The 24611-nt window shown below is 48.7% G+C and overlaps 1 protein-coding gene across 2 annotated transcripts; it reads left to right on the top strand.

The window, feature by feature from the left end:
• The first annotated feature begins 378 nt into the window (after window positions 1-378).
• RAB4A (RAB4A, member RAS oncogene family) lies at window positions 379-21247 on the top strand. 2 transcript variants are annotated; one of them, XM_087829034.1, is made up of 8 exons: window positions 379-518; window positions 12477-12557; window positions 14661-14775; window positions 15245-15307; window positions 16765-16919; window positions 18084-18179; window positions 18859-18995; window positions 20671-21247. In XM_087829034.1, the coding sequence occupies exons 1-7, from the start codon at window positions 488-490 to the stop codon at window positions 18972-18974; spliced, it is 657 nt and encodes a 218-aa protein (XP_087685160.1). In that variant the 5' UTR covers window positions 379-487; the 3' UTR covers window positions 18975-18995; window positions 20671-21247. The 2 variants fall into 2 exon arrangements, with proteins under 2 accessions (XP_087685160.1, XP_016051522.1); XM_016196036.2 differs by lacking the exons at window positions 379-518; window positions 12477-12557 and having other exon boundaries at window positions 14687-14775; window positions 16803-16919.
• The last annotated feature ends 3364 nt before the right edge of the window (window positions 21248-24611 follow it).

Below are 24611 nucleotides of genomic sequence, written 5' to 3'. Positions count from 1 at the left end.
CTGGTTTGGAGACGTGGAGCTAACCACGTGCCGCGGGGGAAATTCTGGAGGGGAGTTTGCTGCACCTGAGCGCCACCAGGGTCACGTGTTAAAAGACACAGTTGATTAGGAGCCTGCCCGCAGCCCCCCACCAAGCGCGGCGCTGCGGCGCCCGCCCCAGCCCCCGCCCCCCGCGCCGCCCGGGCTGCGTGCGCATGCGCGGGCTCGGGGGCGGGGCCTCGCGCGGCCCCTTCCGCCCCGCCCCCTCCGCCGCCGCCTCTTCCCGGGCCGTCCCGCCGGCGCGGGGCCCAGTGCGCCTGCGCGGAGCCGGCAGTCCGGCAGGGCCGCAGCCGCTGGGAGGCCGGCGGTTGCCGTGGGGACCGCGGCCCCTCCCTCCTCCGGTCCCCGCCCCACGCCGTTCGCCACCGAGACGCGGCGGACGACCCCGGCCCCTCCCGCCCCGCCGGAGCTGCAGCCGCGACCCGCAGGAGGCGGTGCCGCTCCCAAGATGTCGCAGACGGCCATGTCCGAGACCTACGGTAGGCGGCGGGCGGCCGGGGCCCACGGAGGGCGGGCGCGGTCGGCTTGAACAAGTTTCTTCGTCTCCGCGCGTCGCCCCCCTCCCCTCCCCGGGGCGGTTCCTCTAAGTCCGGTTTCGGTGGCTCGGGGTCCGGGGAGGCCGCGCGAGCCTCAGTTTCCTCCGCGGCATTGTCCCCGCGCGGGATGCGGGGCACCTCGGGCGACGCCCGCACGTCGCCGCGGGCCCGGGACGGCCCGCTCCTGCCGCCCTTCCCGGGCTGGGGTGCCTTTCTTTGCGCCCGGTGACGGGGAGCCGTCGGTAGACGGGTCGGTTCCTCCCCGAGACTCGTGCCCCCTCCCCCCCTCCCCCTTTCTAGTTGCATTATGACTGTTTACAAATGTGTCTTTTTAAAACCACAACCGCCTTGGAGGCTTAGTCCTGTGTTTGATCTTTGCTTCCCCTACGAGCACCCACATTTGGAGGGGCCCGCAGGTTTTTTTAATTTCTTTTTTTTTTTTTTGAATAAACAAGCGCCTTCCCGATCCATATGCTGAGCTGCTCTGCTCGGGCTTCAGCCCTGCGTGGCGAGCGCGAGCCGCACGGTCCACCCCGGCGTCCTGTCGGGGTTCAGGAGGTGTTACCCGTCTCAGTCGCTCTTTCAGACGAGCGGGGCCCGGCGGGGAGACTGATTGGGAGTTTTACGGGCCCGGGGACAAGCTCAGATTGGGGAGGATGCCCCCCAGGGCCGGGCCGCCGCGCCCGCGTTTGTGCTGGCGGCCGCCCTGCCCCCGGCGCGTGTGCGCAAGGGCATCTGGAGCCCGCGCGGCGGAGGGCGCGCGCGGCTGGCACAGCCCGGCCCTCGGAGCTGTGGGGGATACAGTGTTAATCCCGTTGTGACACTAATGAATGGTTAAAAACCCTGGTCTGTAGGAATGTGGTCCTTGAAAGTATGTTACAAAGAAACCTAACCCAGCCTGGGGGCCGGGGAGACGTGAGGGGGTGAGCACAGCAGAGCCGCACATGCCCAGGCCCTGGAGGAGGTGGAGTTAGAGTAAGAGGCCTGTGGTCGAGGCTCCACAGCCCGTGGGTGGGGGTGAGGCAGAGAGGACCTGGGGGTCCCAAAAGGTCGCAGTGCATTTGCTTCGTGTTGAGCCACTCCTGTGATGGGTCCCTGCTTGGTGACACTGGGGGGCAGGGTGTGTGTTTCCTAGAAGGCTTTGGCGATCCCCCACGAAGTTGCTGCCTGCCTAGGGACCAGTGTTGTCAAAGGTGCAAATGCTCTGTAGCACATTGCGCCCACGTGGTCTGGTTTTCTCTGTAGAGAATCGCAATCTGATTTGTAAAGAAAATACATTCCCCTAGCAATTTTTGGTTCTGCTCTAGCTTTTGTTTATTTTCAAGTGCTCCTTACCCTACCCCTTTTTTCTTTCACCTGGAGGAGGTTAACAGGGAGGGGTTATGAGTGAGAAGAAATGGCTGAAAGAGCTCAGGAAATAGAGCTCTTATGTTTCATTTGTCTTGTGTGAAATGGTAACCTCGATAAAATGTAGCATAACTTTGGCATCTCTACTTCCCTTCAGAGTTCATTGAACTTTTGAGCATCACAGTAACTGATTCAGTTCTGATCATAAGTCTTTGATCATTAGGATTCTTGTTTCATGGTACCTTCCAAACATGTTTTTACTTCTTAACAACAGAATTTAATCTTTTTCTCTAATAGAAGAAATTAGAGGAAACTACTAGAAAATTAATTTTAGAAAGAGCAAGTGTGACAGTTGAAAGTGTCAACCTAAAATTAAAAAGCACCCCAGACCAAGTCCTAAAGCTGTCACCTTCTCTTATCATTGACCATATTTGCACAGCATGGTTCCCCAAAAGTAAAACAATCAAGCGCCCTCCTTCCAGACGTTGCTTCTTCAGTAGCTGGTAAAAAAATATTTGCCTAACCTTTAAACTCCTTACTGCTCTGGGCTCATTTTCTCTCTCCTGGAAAAGAAGGTTCTGTGGACCTTACCCGGGATAAAATGAAAAATAAAGAGCTAGCGCTTACAGTGTTAATGAACTGTATCTACCTGCTTTTTAGCATGTTAAAGCAATATTTCACTTTTCATGGACTGAATAGGGGTCACATTTTGGTGGCTTTGAAATCACTAATCACAGGAAAACTATGTACTTTATATAATATTGTAATACAAAATTACCATCTTAAATACATAGGTTTCAGGTGGAAACCCTCAATCTGAATTGCCCTAAACTGAAACAGTCTTTCCCAAACATTGTTAGATTCACAGCATTCTTAAAATCCTGGCCAGTTAGTGCGGCTTGGGGCTTCCCCAGGAACTCCAGCCATCTGAGACTTGAAAGATCGCAAATTGACTTTAAAGTCATTTCTGATACCAAGATTTGTGAGACAGACTAACAAATCAAATAGGTAGTACCAAGCAATGATGTTCAGAAAGGAGCCAAGAAGTATTAGTGCAGCCCTGGCCGGTTGGCTCAGGTGGCTGGGGAGGATCCTGTGCACCAAAGGGTTGCTGGTTGGGTTCCTGGTCAGGCCCGTGCCGGCAGGACGCAGCAGCCTGTTGATGCTTCACTCACACTGAGCTTCTCTCCCGCTCCCTCCCTCTCTTTCTAAAATCAATTTAAAAATTTTTTTTAAGTATAAGTTGTGCAGAAAATGCTACCAAAAAAAATAGTTTAGGGCTGAGGCAGTTTGAAGAGAGGAAAAATCTAAGACAAATCTCCATACATTGGAGTTTATTCTTTCTACAGTGAAAATACTTTATGAAACGAACACAAATTGTTGGTTCTATGCTAATAATTATTATAATATTCTCAATATTTTTATTTTATGCTTTATCTTGAAAGTAGTATTTACCACATAATTTTGAGAATTATTGGGAAATATATATATATAATTATAGGCTGTTGTGGGTTGAATTATGTTCCCCCAAAAGATAAGTTCAGATTCGAACCCCAGGTACCAAATACCTGTTTTTTGTGACTGTGGCCTTATTTGGAAATAGGGACTTTGCATATGTAATCAGGTTAAGATGAGTTCACATTGGATTAGGTGGGCTGTAATTCAGTGACCGGCATCCTTTTAAAATGAGAGGAATGTGGTCACAGACACATGCATGGAGAATGTGATATGAAGACAGAGCCTGAGATTGGAGTGACGTGTCTACAAGCCAGGGTCACCGAGGATGGCTGGCAGCCACTAGGAGCTAATATAGGAGGCAAGGAAGGGTCCTTCCCTAGTCTTCAGAGAGAGCATGGGTCCTACCAACATCTTGACTTTGAACTTCTAGCCTCTAGAACTGAGAGACAGTAAATTTCTCTTTTAAGCCATCTACTGTTTTTTCCAGGTACTCATTCGCCTAAGAGGGAAAGTTAGAACCTTTTCCCCCCTCCCTTTCTCTCCTGGAGGCCCAGGCGTCCAGCCAGGCATTCGAGATCATCGCACATACCTCTCCCTTCACAGCCGCATCCAGAGGTGGTCGAGTCCTGGGTTCTTCCTTCTAAGTAGCTCTCGCCTCTGCCGACCCTCTCCTGCCCACGGCACCCGCCTTGCGCCCTGCCACCCCACCCCTCACATCTGCAGCATCCTCCCTGCCTACCTCCACCCACGCTTCCCATCCACCTACCACATGGCACCAAAGCTAGAACCCATTTTCTATCCAGTGTTCTGATCTCCAGAGTCCAGTTGGTTTCTGAGTCTTTAAAACTGACCTCTTCACATAGTTCAGGTTACTGTTTACCCCAGAAGAGTCAAGGGAAGGTTAGGTTGAGGCCGGTTTAGTGGATTATAAAGCAAGGAAACCCAGCACCCCAAAGTTCATAGCCGCAGCTTGAGCTCACTGCACGGCCCGCACAGCACCTGGTCCGCAGCCTCTCGCTCCTGTGTGCAGGGAGGCGAGACGGCTGCCTGGCGAGGGTGACGGTGACGGTGAGCTGGAAGGGGACTTGGAAAAATTTATTTTAGGGTTCAGGCTGCTGGGACTTGTGCCAGAGCTTCACGGAAAAATCGGGATAAGTTCATGGCCTTTCCAAAGCTGTTAGGTCTCCTTGAAAAACAGTTTCGTGTAAGCACAGGTGTGAACTTCTAGCTGTAGTAATGGTATTATCTCTTCTGCTACTGATCATATCACCAGCGGTCTTTAGGACACGCCTCGCCGTTTGGGCCCCTTTCTGTAGAGGCGCCATAACAATTCTTCCACAAGGTTCAGTACCCCAGCGATCACTCTGACCAGATGTGACCCAGCAAGTGTGTGGATGGTCTTTGCTCTGGATATTTCTTCAGAATGAGAAGAAAGCTGATGTTGTTTCTTGGATTTTTTCCCTTAAATCACCACGGAGATTGATCAGACTGATGTTAGGTTTTCCCCCATCCCTAATAACTCCGCTAGAATACTTGCCAGTGGAAATAGTTTGAGGGAAAACCTTGGAATCCTCCACATCCTGTGACACTTGTCTTTGTTAACCCTCAGCCAAGGATACTTGTTTCATTGATATTTAGAGAGAGTGAAGGGGGGGGAGAAGGTGAGAGAAGCATTGATGTGAGAGAGATACATCGATTGGTTGCCTCCTGCACACGCCCCGACCTGGCCTAGGAACCAACCTGCAGCCGAGGTAGTGCCCTCGGCCGGGAGTCGAACCCAAGACCCTTCGGTGCTTGTGAGCAGCGCCAGCCGGGACTGTAACACTGGTGTTTGAATGTCACCCTCCCCTGCCAGTCTAGCCTCGGTCGGGGACTGTGCTCCTTTTATTTGATGAATACTTGACTTTTGCCTCCCGCTAGCCTTGACTTTTGCCTCCCGCTAGCCTTGAGTGTGGAGTAAAGCTCGTGGTGCGCGGGCCGCTGTGTAAGGGCGGGTGCAGCCTCAGGCGCGAGCCCAGCAACCCAGGCAGGCCACCCTGTGTCCGCACGTCTCCCTCCCCGGCGACCCCCTCACGGCTTTCCAGACAAAAGCCAGTTTATGTTGGGAGAGATTTGGCCAGTAAACCCATCCCTGGGAGTGATGGACACGGGACCTGGAGGAATAAAGCCACAGGCGGTCCCAACGCGCTCCCCGTGGGAAAGGGGAACCCTCTGCGACAGCACTTAGTGACCTTCGTCTGTCAGTTCTCACTGCTTCTCTTCCGTGCTGTGTTTTTGGCACTTAAGTCTTGAAAAGCAGCTAATTATTTAGATATGGGGAGGACAATATTCATAAAGTGCTAATAAATTATGAATGAGTGTATTTTAGAGGGAGGTTTGTCATTTTCAGATGAATTTTTAATCATGCAAGAAAGAAACTGGGGACTTAAAAACACAGCATCTCTCTTCCTTGTTACAATTAAAAATGTTATTATCTTAGTGTCCTCGGTTTTTATACTGTTTCTCTTGTTTGCCGTTTGCACTGGTTGTCACGGTATCCTCAGCAAACGCCCGGCCCCGCTTCCCACTGCCTGGGGCAGTTTGCAGTTCTGTTCTTCAGTTCAGGCAACTCTCGATTGTGACAAAGCAGATCTTTCATGACCAGGTGGTAAGCTCTGTGCGAGCCGGGGACTGAGCCGGGGGACTGAGCGGGGGACTGAGCCGGGGGACTGAGCCAGGGGACTGAGCGGGGGACTGAGTGGGGGACTGACCCGGGGGACTGACCCGGGGGACTGAGCGGGGGACTGACCCGGGGGACTGACCTGGGGGACTGAGGCGGGGGGGCTGAGCGGGGGGGCTGAGTGGGGGGCTGCTGAGGTGGCTCCCTGGGTCACGCGGTGCAGTTCCTGAGCCCGGCCTCAGGGAGCGCCACAGCCCGATTTGATCCCGTTTGGGGTGGTGCATTTTCCCCTCCGTTACAGACTGGGAGCAAAAGGCCAGGACAGGGGAAGTCTAACAGCCTTTCACATTGTAATCATATAAATGCAGCTCTGAGAGGACCTCTTCAACAGGCAGCACTGTCTGGATTAAAGGGGGCGCACAGGGCGCCCTTAAGGAAACAGTCCGGGTCTGAATCAGCTCAGTGCGTCCAGCGCTGCGAAGGTGCTTGCTCTCCGGAGCTGCAGGGCTCGGCTGCTGCCCAGCTGAGTGCGATTTTGTACCTGGAGAGAGAACGTGATGGTCAAATGGAAGCTGGTCGGCCATGGAGGTAAAAGATGGAAAAGACGGGCTTCAGCGTATCCATCACGCACCGCTGTGGGGACCGGTGCTGAGCCCAGACAGAGCCTGGGGCCCCCCACGGGCCACATATTGTGGTGACAGATGCATCAGGGGATCTGAATCTGTGGTCACTAAACATTCAGATGCCTGACATTTGGTAGTGAAGTGACATTAGGTGGACGAGCTCCCTAGTCCTAAATCCATGCTTACTTACCAGCCTCTAATTGACTAGGGGATCAAAAATAAATATTATGCTTAATGGAAAATTTCTGCGTAGTAGCTAATCGATTATTAACTCTTTCAGTCATTTATTCAGGTAGAATGCTTCCAACTGCAGTTGGTAAAAAACCCAACTGAAAATCCTGTAGGTAGAAAAATGAATTTTTTCAAATAAGCATAGATGAGGCTCCAGCGCTGGCTGATTCAGTTCTAAATGTTAACAACTGTAAAAGTTCAAAGTGGCCCATCTCTTTAATTCTGCTGGTGTATGTTATTTAGTAATAAGTTTAATTTTCCTTAGTTATGTTTTCCCAAGAACAGTGTAATTTCTAACTGTCTGTGACTAAAGAAGCCTTCAGGTCAACAGCCTTGAGCGTGTACTGATGGGAGGTTTTCTGGCATTAACCTGTTGTTTCCATTGTTGTCCCAGGAAATCTTTCCTCATTGAAAAGCCACTGGTGTGTCTAGGCAGGGTGATAACCCCAGCCTCGAGACCAGGGGAGGTTAGCACTCTGTCGTGTCTGATCCTCTCGGCAGTGCCGGGCAAACATGGGACCCATCTGTGGGGAACCGGGAAGGCCGGGCTCTCCCCGCCGTCCCAGAGCCTAGGGGTGGTGGGGCCGGAATTTGAACTCGGGTACGTCTTGCCTCACGTTGTCAAGGGTGGTCAGGTTCTTTCCTTTTCTGTTCAGAAATCATCTCCATAAAATCTCTGAGTGCTGGCCCGGATTAAACATCCTTCCTGGATCTCATTGCTCTGGTGCATGTTGTAGACAAACATTGGGTGTTTGATACGAGTCAGGTCTGTTCTGAACTCGGGGTGAGATTGGGCATGGGGTGGGGACCGCAGCTGGTGCCTTTATACAAAGACCTTCAGCGCTGGCGAGGGCGCGGGCACGGATCTGTGTGATGTAAAACTGCACGTTCTGTTGTGGGTCAGGTCTTGCTCCAAACACAGTCCAGAAAGACATGTTTCCCATCCATAGTCTCAAGGAATTAACTGTTCGCTTTTCCTCTTTTTATTACAGTAGCTGGAGTGTTCTGTGAAACATTTTGACAAGGCTTGTCCTAGTTTCTTTGTAGTGGTTTGTCTTCTCATGTACCGAAATAAAATTTCACATCCACCCTTCAAAGTTTCCAAGACTTGCTTCCTGGTCAAGGGTGACTTTGTATTGGGTCCCCCCGTTTCTGTCTGTTGCACTGGCCGCTGACTTCCTCTTCTGGGCGTTTTTCCACGTTAGGAGATACTTTCTTTTTTAACATATTAGCACATCCAGTAGAAAGCAGCTAAGAGCTTCTGGCTTCGATGCTGGGTGGCTGGCTGGGCCCACTCACCTGCTGCCTGACCTGTGTCCACACAGCAGGCCCACAGTGGTCAGATCCAAATGAGCACTTCAGCAAAGTTACAGGTCCTGCCCCGGCCCCTGAGCGCTCACTGGAGAGTCTGTGCTGCAAACACTCAGTCCACAGAAGTCCCGATTCCCTGTGCTGACCGGCATTGAACTTGGGCTCAGGCACCACGGAGGCCTGAGTTGCCCCCGCTCGTTCCTCCCCCTTCTTATTTCACCTGCCTCCAGGGTCACGTGCTCTCCCACTGCCTGGCCTCCCTTCCCTCCTGCGCCAGCATCCCCCCGGCTTCTGCTGCTTCGTTCCTCCCTGACCAGCATCACCTTCCGCTCTGTGCTCTGCTGCCGCCCCCTCCCTGCTGTTACCTGATGGCCTTGGGGTCATTCCTTATTCTGCAGGGTCAGCTGGCTCACAGCCTTGCTCTCCACCCCAGCTCCTCCCTGGCCCTGGTGACTGCAGCGGGTCAGTCAACAGCTAGCTGCCCAGCCATGACTTCAGCTCTGTCACCTCCTCTCGCCTCTTCTGCCCCCGCTGAGGCCTCACCTCCCTGGCTGCTCCCTGGACACATGTCCCGTTCTGATCACACCGTCCAGTTCTCCCTTGAAGGGCTCCAGGCTCCTGGTCGCCCCCCTTTTCAGGCAGCGAGCTGCTCCCTCTCCAGGTGTGACGCCCACGCCCCTCCTCCTGCCTCCGCCAAGCGCATCAGCTTTGCAGATTCCAACCCCAGCTTCCCAGCCGCCTGCCTTAGCTGCAGCCCTTTTTAGCTGGAGGTCGCTGGAGACTAGGATCTCCGCTTCCGCTGGGTCCCGAGTGGCACTTAGCAGCCCTCTCCCTTATCCTGGCCATCTCCCCCTTCCTCTGCATCAGCACTTTTAAACCTTCACTAACCTCCTCCAGCCCTTTATCTCACTTTCAGCTGGTGGCAGGGAGGAAAAAGACACCACACTGAAGACACTCTCCCCCCCCCTCCGGCCAGTAAACTGTCTACCTCCCCGCGTATCCTCACCCTGCTCCCCTTGTCTGAGACTGACCCCTGCCTGCTGCTGCCGCCTGGGACCTCCTCCTGCAGGCTTCAGGGACCCGCACACCAATCAGCCGTCCCTCTTTCTACTGGGGGCTTCCTGTCCGTCTGCCTCCCACTCTGCACCCTCCCCCAGCGCCCCTGCCTCTTCTCTCCGTCCCAGCCAAGCTTGCAGGAGTCTTCAGTACTTTTCATCTGCAGCGCCTTCCTTCATTCTTCAGCTGACTGCTTTTGCCCCACCTCGAGGGAAGCTGGTTTCACCTGGGTGCTGGTGGTGAGACTCCGCAGGCACCCTGCAGCCTCTGAGAGCTTCTCTCCTCGGAGTCAGCCCTCACCGCTTCCCGTCTCCACCCGGCTGGCTCACGGGCACCTTGAGTGTGACCTCCCTGCCTGCATCTGTACTGTTATTTTGCCACATGGCTTCCTCCTCAGAATCTAGTATTTCTTGTCTCAGTTGCTGGTATCACGTGCCAGCTGGCTCCCGAAGCCTTCTCAGTGGAGGCCATGCCCCTTTGCTTCCTGTCTGACCTTTGAACCCTTAAAGGCAAAAGCCAGTGGGAGCAGGTAGGGAGGCAGCGGTCATCTCATCCCTCACTGCTTCGTTTTGTTTTTCTTTTTTCTTTTTCTTTTTTTAAATATATCTTTATTGATTACAGAGAGAGGAAAGGAGTGGGAGAGAGACAGAAACATCAATGATGAGAGTCATTGATCAGGCCCGCAACCGGGCATGTGCCCTGACCGGGAATGGAACCCCAATCTCCTGGATCCTGGGTCGATGCTCAACCGCTGAGCCACGCCCGGCCGGGCTGTGCTTCATTCCCTTGAAGAGCCAAGGTCATCACGGACTCGGCAGTTACAGCCACTTCCCGGCTCCTTTCCTGCGTCTCCTGCCGTCTGAGGTTGATGTCATTGGGCCTGCAGCTCACAGTCCTCCTGTGGTCTGTGCTTTCATCTGCTCTGGTCTGGGAATGTAGAGGTCACTTGAAATGACTGAAAACAAGTCAGTGAGTTTCAAATGAGGTTTCTCCTGCAGAGCTGTCCTTCGGCTCTGTGTTGCTCTCAGGGTCCTGGGGGCCTTTCTCCTGAACAGTATTTGGTCTGCTCCTGAATGGCTGACTTTTCTCAAGACTGACTTCTAATTAGTTGACACCTTTCCTATTGTTAGCAGCACATTAGTAGCACCTGCCCATTTTAGATCTTCTGCTCTGCTACGTGATCTTTCCCCACCTTCAAGCTTATTCATTCTGGTGTAACCCTCACCAGGTGACTGTGATTGTCATGAATTGGATGCAGTACATTTCTCTGTGATTTTGAGCCCACAAATTAACACCCAATATAATAAAACATCAAATCTAATTAAAGTAGACATAATTACTTAACTAGTCTAAGTAAGTTATGCAGCCTAACTGGGCATTTTCCCTTTGTTAATTACTTTGTAATACGTAAAGCCTTTCTCGGAGCTGTTACGCATGGTGCACCTGACATACCAAACACTGGCATGTGCAACGTGATGTCATTCACCTTCTAGCAAGGAAAGAAAAAGAAAAAAACCCCACCGATTATAAAAGCAAGATAAGTTAGTAAAACCAGTGCAAATTCTATCATCCCCACGGGTAAGGGGGGGACACCGAGGACACCACCAGGCTGTTCCCGGCCTCCAGGTTTGTAGCTGGCTGACTGCAGGGGGCTCCCACCTGGAGCTCAGCTACAAGGAGGTGTGTGAAATCCCGTCCCCTTGTAGTCCCTGAAACTCCTCAGGGAGTTGGATGCTTCTCACCCACAGGGAATAATTCGTCGCCCATTGTGGTACTTGGTTTTATGCGTGTGAATTAAACACAGACATCTCCAGACAGGAGATGCTGGGCAGTTCGGCCGCTTACCTGACGTCCGTCCTTCCTGAAGCACACCCTCTGGGGTTCCTCAGTTTAGGACTGTGCACAGTAGACTGAGAGTTATCTGATATTACCTATTTTATTTTTAATATGTTTTTATTGATTTCAGAGAGAGAGAAAGGGAGAGGGAGAGAAACATCAATGATGAGAGTCATTGATCAGCTGCCTCCTGCACGACCCCTGCTGGAAAGTGAGCCTGCAACCCGGGCATTTGTCCTGACCGGGAATTGAACTGTGACCTGGTTCATGGGTTGACGCTCAACAACTGAGCCACACTGGCCAGGCTACCTATTTTATTTTTTTATAAAACTTTTAATTTTGAGATAATTATAGGTTCACAGACAGTTTTCAGAAAAAAATAGAGATCTCATATCCCCTTGACCCTGTCTCCCCAATGGTGACATCTCACAAAACTAAGATCTCACACTCAGGATGCAGATGTCCGCACAGCTGCAGACACCCCGCGTTGTCACCACAAATAGTGCCCTGGGGCCCCTTCATAGGCACCCGCTCTTCCCACCCCGCCCCTCCACTCCCATTCCTCTCACCCTGTCACTTCAGGAGTGTCGTATAAATGGAATCATACGGTGTGGTCTTTTGGGGTTGACTTTTCCACTCAGTATAATTCTCTGCAGATTCACCCAGGTTGTTGCGTATGTCAGGTTCACTGCTTCGTATTGCTGAGTAGTAGTCCTTGGTTAACCATTCACCTGTGGAAGAGCGTCTGGGTGGTTTCCAGTTTTTTTGCTTTTACGAGTGAAGCTACTGTAAACATTCGTGTACAGGGGTTCGTGTAAACATATGTCTGTATCGCATGCCTGGGATCAGTGCCTGGGACTGCAGTTGCTGAGTTGCATGTTTAGTTTCTGAAGAAGCTTCCCAACTATTTTCCAGAGTAGCTCTGCTCTGCCATTTCCCCTTCCCCCCGGCAGTGTGAGTGCTCGGCTCCCGTGCATCCTCACCAGCATTTGGTGGGCCGCTGTCTCTTATGTCAGCCATCTGATAGGTGTGTAGTGATGCCTCATTGTGGCTTTAATTTGCATTTTCCTAATTATTGTCTAATGATGTTAAAAATATCTTTGAATCGTGGCTAGCAAAGGGACAAATTTTTATCATAAGAGCAGTTTTCAAACTTCAACCAAGAAAATTGTCCCAAAAGCATAATCTAAAAGAACCACTGAATTAGCATGTAAGCCAACTATCCAAAAGGTAAGTGTACATATTTACTGATGTTTTCACAAAATATTGTTTCGTTATATTAACAACTAAGATGTCATTAAATTTTATGGTTGTAGTCTAAGAATAAATTTATAGCACCTGTTTTAAATTTATTTTTCACGGTCTCCTTTTGTTTTTCAGATTTTTTATTTAAATTCCTGGTTATTGGAAATGCAGGAACTGGCAAGTCGTGCTTACTTCATCAGTTTATTGAAAAGAAATGTAAGTGGCCTCAGACGTCAGTGTTCACGTGTGTCTTCTACGAGCTCTCTCGCTCACGCATTTACAGCCAAACTTCAGGGAGAAGTCAGAGTTTAAAATGTTTGAAAATAACATTAAGGATTTGTTATTAAACTTTTTATAATATGACCGAGTTTTTATTATGTTAGCATTTCAGTTTATAGTGGTTCATTGTTCAGTGTCCTGTACATTTTCCAGATAGTGACGTACAATATGATGATGTGGCGGCAGACAGCAGGGTGAACTAGTAACGTCTGCGCCCCGGTGGCCTCGTGTTATAGTTAAGGCAGTGGTCGTTGATTCTGTTTTACAGGCAAAGAAACAGGCTTAGGGAAGTTGGTGTGTGCTCTTGGGATGGGCACCTAGTAATTGGTCCCCTAGGAACAGCCTTTTGACCACAGAACCCATCTTTGCCATTGACTTGCCCTGTTTTGGAAAGGGAGGGTGAATGTTTTATTCAGACTATGCACGAAGCTGCAGGTTTGAAAGGCCTTTATGAACAGTGCTTTTATAGTAGTGATTGGAGAGAATTGTGGCGAACGACCTGTCTGTTCAGTGGCAGTCAGGTAAAGGCATGAAAACAGAATTCGTTTCACTGAATAAAGTGTCTCTTAAGCTGGTGTGTACAGGGTGGGGCGAAAGTAGGTTTACAGTTGTGAGTACGCGAAACGGTTTATTCTTGCCTTACTGCTTATTAATTATCGTGTTATTTCCCATATGAACGACTGTAAGCCTGCTTTTGCCCACCCTGTGTATGAGACCCCTGGGGCGATGGGTGGAGTGGAGGGAGAGAGGCAACACGGAGCGTCTTGCAAAGACCTCTGAGGAATGAAACTCTAGGAGTGTGTTGTGCTCCTTCCATCTCATCAACCAAGGGTTGGTTGGAGCCTCTGTTGAGTGGCCTGGACCGCGTGGGCGAGTCACGGGGCCAGTGTTTGCTGACTTGCACTGAGTGACCTGGTTTCCTTACCATGTGCTAAGACACTGCATTGTTCTGTCTCAGGAAAAACGCCCGGAAGACATAGGGCCAGGCACCTGGCCTGCTCCTGCCCGGATGCCCCGACGGTGGTAGGCACCGTGGTCTGTGGCAGTGACCTAACAAGTTTCCACTGTGTTTCTCCTGTGGCCACGTTGAAATCAGGGTGCCCTTGGCCTTGAGTCTTCACCCCTTGAAGGCTTTTCCCCGAGGTTTGCCTGGTAGCTTAATTCTAGCGAACGTCCGTATTAGTTTTGCAGCGACTGGGCATGAGACCAACCGGTAGAGTCACTACTAACCTTTTATGCCCCACACTCCAGGAAAGAACAAACACACCATCACACGGTGTCCCTGATTTCTGGTACAATTGTATGTCTTGCAGCTATAAATATAGTCAGTGGACTGTATGGCCAAGGTAGCTTTTCGCTTATCCTTTCATCATAAATTTTCCTTTTCGAGCAGCTTATTGCAGTTGGGTTTAGCAAACTACTGATTTGGCCTGCTTCCCTGCCCACCCAGGCGGTGTGGATTTCCCGAACAGATCCTTTCCACACGGTTGCCACACAGTACTGAGACTCATGAAGACTCAACAGCTGTAACGTGCACAGAGTTTTGATTTGGGGCTGGTTTGTTTTATTTACTCTTATCTTTTCCTCTTAACCTTTGGTCTCCATCAAGCTGCTTTGGGGGGCTTTTTTCTCTTAGAGTATTTATCCACTCAAATAGTTGAAACTCTCACTCCCTCGTTATTGACTGAGTCGCAGGTCTGTGCCCCCTGGGCAGAAAGTCCCGGGTATCTCGTGCAGCCTCCACTGTGAGCACTCAGCGGCCGACGGGGCACCCGGCTCCCATTTGGCACGGCCCCTCCGCACTTAGGCTTTAAAACGCATGGTTTGTTTTAGGGGTTTTTGAGAAAAAGCTTAATTTTCTCTTTAAGAATAGGGACTGTGTGTGTTGTGTGTGAAACAGTGTTTATAGGCTGCCTGCTGGAGAAATGAACGGCTGCAGTAAGGGCCATTTCCCACTGATTTCAGGGTGGCTTGCTCACATCTATAAGCCTGTTTCCTTAATGTTCTAAAATTAAACGTCTTGCTCTTTTCCCTTTTCAGTCAAAGACGACTCGAATCATACAATAGGAGTGGAATTTGGTTCAAAGATAATAAATGTTGGTGGCAAATACGTAAAGCTACAGATATGGGACACCGCCGGCCAAGAACGATTCAGGTATTTTTATCACATTAGAGAAAAAGCTATTTGAAAATTGCATTTAAAATGATCAATTACAAGTAGTTGTCTACGATTATTAGTAGTCTCTTAATATATGTGGCCCCTCAGCCCCCTCGCACAGATGTTAGAAACTTCGCCTCTGGAAGCTTTAAGAGAAGCTAAAAGCCAGTTTCTCTCCACACAGCATCAGTTTCCTAAAGAGTCCAATACTGTGTTTGCAGTGTACCTTTTAGAGAATATACTTGTTCCAGCCTAATGTCCCCACCTCCCATCGTCTCTGTGACCCAATTTCAGACAGAACAGCTCCTCAGATATATATTTAGATGTCTTTGAATCGTGTCTCTTTTAAAGCAGCATCTGGCTGTGTTGTTTGCAAAACCAAAACGGGTGCTTCTGTGCAGGAAGGTGGTGCTCAGGAGTGAAGGCTCTCGATTGGCCGAAAGTAAAAGCAGTGTAACTCTTTCAGGTCTGTGACCAGAAGCTATTACAGAGGCGCTGCAGGGGCTCTCCTCGTCTATGACATCACCAGGTAATGCAGCTCCCCCCCAGCCCCTTGAGAGAGGCGGCCGCTGCCCCCTGAAGTCCGCCTGGTCCAGGCGCCCCTGCGCAGTGTGTGCTGTGTCCAGCGGGCCGCGTGGCTGGGAGTCAGGAAGCCCCTCCGCCCTTTCATTGGGATCTTGGAGGTTTTGAACCAGCCCCGGCCACGGCTTTGCCATGTAAAGAAATATGTTCGTCAGGGTTTTGGTGAGCGTCATTATATTTCTTAACGTGATGCTTTGACACTTTCCCGAAGGTTCACAAAGTGAAGCTTAATACTCAGCATTGACCGAGGTTGGGGCGCAGGCTATGGGCTTACGTCGCTTGGCTGCAAATCCCGCTTCTGGGTTAGCAGCCATGTGCTGTCCTCAGGCGGGCTCCAGCTGTCAGGACTTTAGTCTCCTTGTCTGGGAAATGATGATCATGTGGTACTCGTGCGGTCACTGGGCAGTTAAAATTAGTTAATATAAAGCTCTGGGCACATTATAAGGGTCTAAGTCTGCACTGTCCTATGTGTGGCTGTCATCCACATCACAGTTAAATGACATTAACATTCAGTCCCTTGGTGTCACTTGCTCCATTTCAGATGCTCAGGAGCCACACTGGTTCGGGTTTTAGAACTTACCTGTCCTGCAAAAATCCTATCAGATGGTTCTAGCCTTGGTGTTTGTTAGCACAGCCTTAGAAACCTATCATCGAAACCACACCCTTTGGGGCTCTTTCTGGGTAGGAAGTTGTCCCACTAGAGGGTGTCTCTCTGTCTTTGTGTTGGAATGAGGCGCTCTGGAAAGAGGTGCACGACTCCCGCCCAGACCCACCCCACTTACCAGGTAGTGAAGGCTCAGCTTGCTCAAGTGTGGGGTGACGAGGCCATCAGAGTGTGTCAGGAGAGGGAGTTTGTCCCCATATACATGAGGGCTGGAAATAGCAGGTCTCAGAGTTTGTCTTGAAGTCAGAAAAGGCTTGGTCAAGTGCTGGCTCAGCCACTGGCCACTGTGTGACTTTGGGTAACTTAGTTTATCTCTCTGAGCCTCGGTTTCTCATGGAAAAGGCGGATAATAAGAGTCCTTATAAAGAGACAGTGTGATAAATTCCCGCCTGCTGCATGGATTTGTTAAATGGCAACAATTAGCTGTTAGTTCTTGTTTACCAGAGTGTTCCCGTGAGCTCACTGAACATTTGTAAAATGAGTGAAGGAACTTTATTTCCTTATGCATCTTTATTGGGCAAACAGAAAACAAGAACATCTGACTTGTCTCATTTTCCTGGAAACAAAATAAAACAAACCCTTTGGGTGTGGTGTATACTTGGGGTGTTTGGGTGCCTGGGTTAAAGGTCGCTGGCATTACCCTGAGATGTTTAAAAGCAGTGTGAATGGTGTGAATGACTGGAAAGAGTTGCTAGTTTTATAAAATACATGTATTATTTTCACAATCTTATATTACGCAGCCGAGAAACCTACAATGCGCTTACTAATTGGTTAACAGATGCCCGAATGCTAGCAAGTCAGAACATCGTGATAATCCTCTGCGGGAACAAGAAGGACCTGGACGCAGACCGGGAAGTTACCTTCTTAGAAGCCTCCAGATTTGCTCAGGAAAATGGCAAGTGACCTTTGACCTATTGTGGTTTTTCTAACAGCAGATTTGGGGGTAATCAAATTGCTTTCGGCTTAGCATAGCTACTGGAGTTTTAAGATTAAACTGTATTTAGGAAACGTAGACCTGTGTACTGTAGCCTGAGACTGACTTAGCATATTCTCACGATATTGCATTCTGCCTGTAAAAGAGTTACTATAATGATAAAATCAAATGTATTAGTGCTTTACAGTGACTTTTCAGTCTAGGATCTTGGAACGTTACAGGTCTTGGTTTGAAGTGAAATTGATAACAAAATTCTTAACGGCTCCAATCGGGTGATGGCATCTTTTTTATGTAGTTCGAAGCTCAGATGGTGAAATAATTAGATCTAGATAAAAAGAAGCTGTAGAAGAAAAATTGGGCTTTGTCTTTGTCACATGAGACTGAAGTCATTTGGTTATAGATGCCTTTGAAATGTCTCTGAATTTCCATGTAGAATACATGAGATTTGCACATAAAATTAATGGTTGCTTATAGGTAACAGAATGGTAGGAATTCAGACATTTTAAGTAACTAACTTTTAGGACCAATCAAGAACTAGAATATTCTAATACCCATTTTCAGTTCGACTCTAGGACTATCAGATTATATTCTTACACATTGACTGGTTTTCTGCTAAGAAAATAAAACATGAGGGAAAAGCATAAGCCATCACGAGTTTGTAAAGAAGCTATTTAGAAATACAGAAGCCTAGAATGTTGAGGCTCAGAAGGCATTTAGAAGTCATTGGAATGCACCCCATTTTTACAAGGGAGGAAATGAGGGCTCTAGAGGTTGAGGTTCACCTACAGGAGCATGAAGCTGGCCTTTCTGCTGGCCCAGCGACTGCTCTGTGGAGGAGACAAGTGGGAAGTCATATAAGACCTGTTCCTGGTCAGAATGACAAAGTGCAGGCTAGTGCTTTTCAGAAGAGGTTAGGCTGCTTCTAACATGTAAAATGTGTGTGTGTATGGGGGGGGGGGGAGGGCGGAGAGATTGATTTACTGACTTTATATTTACAGAAATACATGGTTTTAAGTAATAGACTGCATCCCGCCTGCTACCCTAGGAAAATGCTAAACAGGCTGTTAGTAATTGAATGACGACTGTCGTCTAATACGAATCTGTTTTGTCTGATGTCCACTTTAGAGCTGATGTTCCTGGAAACAAGTGCACTGACGGGAGAGAATGTAGAAGAAGCCTTTGTACAATGTGCCAGGAAAATACTTAACAAAATCGAATCGGGTAAACCTCATTTATTGACACTAGCCTACTTTGGACCTTTGGGTTGGTGCCAGTATTTTGCTGTCACAGATAATGCTGCAGTAAATAACCTCTTATAAGTCATTTCACGTGTGTGAATGTATGTGTGGGATAAATTTCCAGGAGTGGACTTGCTGGGTCAAAGAACATAGGCATTTGGAACATAGGTAAGGCTGTCCAGCCCCTCCTCCAGGGTGGCAGCAGCCTGTCTTCCCCAGCAGTGAGCTGCCCGTCGCCAAAGCCCTGCCCACGGGGCATATTGTCATGTCTGGGTGTATTTCACCACTCTGATAAGTGAAAAGTGGCATCTTTGTAGTTTAATTCTACATTAATTTACCTTTGTGTACATAATATAGTCACATAATTCTAAATTCAAAAAGTATAAAAGAAAAGATACAGTGAAAGTCGCCTTCCAGTACCTCCGCCCCGTCCCCTAGCCACCTGAGCTCCTTGGAGTCATCCATTTTTATTAGCTCTTTATGTGTCTTTCAGGGATACTTTGTGCCTGTGCAAGCAAACGTATATTTTTTTCCCCTCTTTATTAAAAGCAGTGGTGTATATACACAGTGTTCTGCACATTGTTTTTTGGGTTTTTCACTTAATATATTTTGGGGATCACAGGAACATAAAAACTTTTTTTAAAAGACTTGCTTTTCCTCAGGTGAGCTGGACCCAGAGAGAATGGGCTCAGGTATTCAGTATGGAGATGCTGCCTTGAGACAGCTGCGGTCACCGCGTCGCTCACAGGCCCCCAGCGCTCAGGAGTGTGGCTGTTAGAAGCAGCGTGGGAGAGCAGAGGTATGTGCTCACATCACTGTATATCTGCCGGCCCTTCAACCCTGTACTCTGTCACTACCTGGAGTTCCACGCATGCTTAATGTAGAGACTATTGACTGCTTTTTGCAGCTATATTATGAAGAAGAGGGGCAACTGCATAATTAAATGTTATATAGTCTCAGCAGTGGAACACCCACTCTTCTCAAGCTCACCTGGAACATTCACCAAGATAGACCACATTCTGTGCTGGAAAACACACCTTACACATTTAAAAGAACACATCATACAGTGTCTGTGCTCGGACCACAATGGATAAACTAGAAATCAGTAACAGAAGGATAACTGGGAAATCCAAAATACATGGAGAGTAAACAACATACTTCTAAATAAGTCATGAGTTCAAGAAGAAATCTCAAGGAAATTTTAAAATATTTTAAATGAAATATAAATCAAAACATATCAAAATTTGGGGGGATACAGCAAAAGTGGTGCTTAGAGCACAATTGATAGCATTGAATGCCTGTATTAGAAAAGAAGAAAGGTCTAGATACAGTCACCTGTGTGTACACCGTAGAAAAGTTGGAAAAAAGCAAATTAAATCCAAAGTAGGCAGAAGAAAAGAAATAATAAGAATTAGAACAGAAATTAATGAAATTAAAACTAAAAAAATCAGTAGAGAAAAAAATAACAAAACCAAAGCTGGTTCTTTGAAAAGATCAATAAAATCAACAAGCCTCTAGCCAGGCTAAAAAAAAAAGACTGCAAATTACAAAAATCAACAGTGAAAGAGGGAACATCACTAAGGAGATCCTGTGGACATTAAAAGGGTAATAAAGGAACACTATGAACAACTCTAAATCCACAAATTTGATAGGCTAGACGAAATAGGCCAATTCCTTGAAAGACAATTTGTCAAAACTCATACAAGAAGAAATAGACAATTAGAATAGACCCGTGTCTATTAAAGAAGTTGAACCAATAATTAATAACCTTCCAAAACAGCACCAGGCCCAGATGGGGTCACTGGTGAATTCTACCAAACATTTAAGGAAGAAATTACACTGATTTTCTACAATCTCTTTCGTAGGACAGATGCAGATGAAATACTTCCTAACTCATTCTATGAAGCCAGCATTACCCTAATTCCAAAACCAGACAAAGACATTACAAGAAAATTACACACCAGTATCTCTTGTGAACAGAGATGCACAAATCCTCAAAAAAAATTAGCAAATCTAATCCAACACTATGAAAAGAATTATATACCACCTCTAAGTGGGATTTTCCCAGGTGTGCAAGGCTAGTTCAGCATCCCCAGATCTACGGGAAATCCTTATGCGCCTGCTCGGGAAGGAAGGGAGGAAGGAGGGAGGGAGGGAGGGAGGACGTAGTTGATGGGAGTGACCAAGGGAGGGTCTCTCTCTTCGTGTCAGTGAGGAGGCCTCTGGGCTCATGGAAGTTGTGAATATGCCTGTTGCCAAGTAGGAGGCTCACTGAAAACATTCACATGTGGAGATTTTAACTTTTTAAAGCTTCCTTTCTTGTCCTACTTCCCACAGTGGACTTTTTATGTATTATCTAATCGGCGTAAGCGTAAACGTCGGAAGTCTTCACTCCTCCCTTTGGGATTTTAAGCCATGCTTATTTGTACACCGAGAGTCATGCGTGTTTCTGAATTGTTCTTCATATTTCTTAGGTGATCGCACAGTGATGTTTGGGACACAGTTGTTGGAGCTTGAAGAAGTTTTTCACCATCACCTTCTACTCTATACAGAAGTAGATCTTTGTGCGGGAGGGAAAGCGCCTTGGGTGTTACGTAAACTAGTGAATGGGGCACCACGAACCACGCGGTGAACCTGAGTCAGTGGACAGTACGTCAGGTGTGTACACGTATGTAAAGTTTGCTGTTCCGTAGTTGCCCCTCCTCCTTTGGTTAAGTCCTGGCTCTGTACTGTATATATCGAGCCCACGCCATCTCTGCAGCATGGTATCTGATGTATGATATAATAGAACGTTACACTAAACGCGGTCCAATATTTTATTTTTTTTAATCATATGAACTAAAACCTGTTGACGTGCGGTGTGCGCTGATCATGTTATGCACGGTGGTTTAACTCATGACCTGCTCCTCAGACTCTGGCTTCAGGCCAGTGCAGTGCTTGTTTCATTCCATTTGCCGTAGCCCACGAGGCGGTTACGTGACCCACGCTGGAAACACTAGATCAGTAGTTATCTCATACCGAAATAAAATCACAATGGAGTTTTTCTATGAACTTGACTCTGTCCAGCACTCTGTTGATTTTAAAGCATCTTCATGCAGATCAGTGCGGGAAGGGTGGCCTGAGCACTGCTGTCTTAGGCGCTGGGATCAACACCAGGACTCTGGGACCTTGAACCAAACTTACCAGGCAGCTGATTCTGCTCTCGGCTGTTGTTGATGCCACAGAGCCTGGAACCTTGGGCTGCACACCTGTCCCCGGGCTGCTGATCTGTCTGGTCTTCCTGCTAGAAAACACCGTTTGCGACTGTGCTGTTTCTGGGATTCGGTATTATAGCATCACTGCCTCTTTTTTAAGCCTTTTATTATTTTGTGTTCCTTTTAAGGAAACCCACTAAAGCAAGTCAATATTAAAGGGATACCACTAAGAAATTCCTGTATAGCTTTTGCCGAATTCTTAATTGCCTTAGTACAGTTACTAAGTCAACAAGTTTTTAATTCATCTGAGGTTTACTGTATAATGTATATTATATTGCAAAGACTTGTTCTGATATTTTAAAATGTCAATGCAAAAAATATATAAGAACTTTCCTTTTGAGTTGAAATACAGCGTTACTTAAGGCTGGAGAGATGACAAGCACTTCGCCTTGTATCTGTTCTTCACCTGGTGTGTTAGTTACAGGCTGACGGGTGAGTCTCACTTGACCAGGCAGCTGCCCACTGCTCCGGTCATTTTATTTTAATCAACAGAGCACAGTGGCACTCCCAACTCTGGGAAGTAACTTGGATAAAAATATCAGTATCTTTTAGATAATTTAATTTTGCTCTTTAAAAACCTTGAATATTTTACCTTGTAAAGTTGGAATATGTAGCAGATTCTCTGACTGGACAAATACTTGGGCCGACCTGGCTGGAAGATGCCTCTTTCGGGGTCCCCTTTCTGGTCGCTTTGCAGGCGGCTCCTTTTGAATGGCTTCTTGCCTGGGCAGGAGCGTGTCCATTCCACACATCCTTTCACTCAGAACAGAAACTTTTAAAATAATGTCAGTGTTAAGCTGGTTTATAAACGAGCCTGTTAACTAGCCGAAGGTGCTGCGTATGCATTCCACGTCTTCTGACCAATAAAAGTTGCTGGAGAAGCAGACCGGTGTTCTTCGTGAACGCCTCTGGGAACATGGAGAGGGGAGACGGCTCGGCACCGGCCAGCGCAGCGCGTTCCAACCCACCAAGCAGTCCTCTGGTTCTCCAGACACCAGCAGTGTGTCCCCAGTTGTTCAGTTCTAACCGTGTCCACCTGCAGACAGTATCCGATCCCACGGGTGGAGGGCTTGGTCGCACACACGCCCCTACTTTAGGTGCCGATCACAACTCCAGGTTGTTACCTGTGCTGACCAACTGGCCATAAACCCGAGGTCCGTCCCCCCCCCCCCCCCCCCCCCCGCGGGTTCCATTAATTTGCTGGAGCAGTTCACAGAAACTTACCAGTTTCAGGAAGACAGTCGCTGGGTAAGCTGTCGGCCGTCACTCTTGAATTAGAAAATACTGCTAACGTTAGAAAACTGCTCAGGGAATCTACACTCAGGTTCTTTTCAGGATTTTGGTTTGGAGGCTTTCAAACATACACAAGTATGAAGAAAATAACAGTGAGCCACTGTAGCTGCCGCCTTCCACAGTGGTCTGCATTGTGCCAGCCTGGTTTCGCCTGCCTTTGCCCCTGTGTTTTCATGTCAGAACATTTGGGAACATCCAAGACACCTATCATTTCACCTAAAGTAATTCATTTGCATCTCTGACAATACTGTATTAGATTTTGTGTAGTCACCGTATAGTTACAAAGCTAAGAAGGTTACTCTTTGTTCTGTATCTTGCAGTTACATTAAGTTTTTCTCACGTGTTGAAAGCCAAATGCAGTTCTGATGCAGTGCGATGGGAGATTGCCCAGCGCGGGGCCAGCTGTGCCAGAGGACTGCCCCTCGGCCCAGGGCAGTCGTACCGGCAGGGCCATGGCAGCCAGGCTGCCACCACGGCCAGCGCAGCTTCCGGGCGGAGAGCCGGTGCCCTGGCCGCGCTGGTCGGGAAGTGTCTTAGCGTCACCCCTGCCAGTGTGACAGCACAAGGGACATGATTTCAGTCATCTCCCCGTGCCTGTAGCCCACATGCCGCGTTTAACTTGGACAGGTGCGTCTCTGGAAGGCAGGCCACCAAGTACGAGGCGGGCGAGCCCCATCGAACACCTGCAGTCACCTCGGTGAGCTCCTCGCGGGAGGACGGTGTCCTTACACCTCTGGGGACAAAGAAAAACAAGCCTGTTCTCTCTCAGCTCCTTTCTCTCACTTCTCGATGTGTGTAAATTTTCTTTTGAAGAAAACTAGCATGAAGAAAACAAACTTGCTGAATTTTACATCTCCAAATAGCATGGAAGGACCTACTACAGATGAGAGTAAAATGCTGGTTTCTCTATGTTGGGTGGGGAGCCCTCAAGTCATTTTACGTTGACTAGATTTTGTAATGTGGTTAACTCGGGGTAAGTCTACTGTATCTTCCCTTTTCCAGAAAAGTCCTCATAGTGCTTTCTGTGGCCAAAAATTACATCGCATCCCTTCACACTAGGCCCATTTTGGGGGGGAATGGTGCTTGGCATTTCTCTGGATGCCCCTTGCTTTCCATGGCCTCTGCCTTCAGCCGGGCCCTGTGTCCCCCTCGCCTGGGGTGCACCTGCTGCTCTAAGTGTAGGGGGCAGGGGGACATTCCTGCTGGGAGCTGCACCCTCCACCCTGCACCTACACAAACGCTCTGCTCCTGTCCCAGCTGACCCTTCTTTTGGCCTTGATCACATTGATCCATACATTGTCCTTACTTGTCCTCTCTGGGCTAAGACCTCCCTAGGACAGGGCTGCCTTCTGTGTGCCCCATGCCTGGCACATAACAGGGACTCCAGTGCTCGTGGGAAGGACAGGTGTGAGTCAGTTGTGTCCCCAAGTCTTTCTAAAGTACCTGATATCCAGCCTACTCACTCCAGGATCCCTTTTGGCCAAATCCCCCAAAGGTGGCCTATGATCCTGCTCAATCCCCTCCTCTCTGGGAAGGAGCTTCGTAACATCCGGGTGAGCTCACCAAGTCAGCGAAACAGGAGACCCCAGCCGCTGTCTCCCCACAAAGATCAACAATAGGACAGCTCTCCAGAAACAAAAACATCTGGGAGAGCTCAGGGGTCCACTGAAACTTCAGCAGCACAAAGCACCTGAGAAGAATGACAGAAAGGGAAGGAAGAACAGCTTCATTGTGCCTGCACCGCCCGGCCCCCCATGTCCCTCAGGTCGGCCCTGCTGACGTGACACCAAGAGGGAACCCCCAGCTAGAAAGACCCGCTCACTGGGAAACGAGAGGGGCGAGCGACCAGCTTCCCAGCCTTTCCAGGC

Source organism: Miniopterus natalensis, chromosome 21 (assembly GCF_054644295.1).
Source record: "Miniopterus natalensis isolate mMinNat1 chromosome 21, mMinNat1.hap1, whole genome shotgun sequence".
NCBI classification, from domain to species: Eukaryota; Metazoa; Chordata; class Mammalia; order Chiroptera; family Miniopteridae; genus Miniopterus; species Miniopterus natalensis.
Note: the sequence above shows the minus strand (reverse complement) of the source record. Positions and strands in the feature narration are given on the sequence as shown.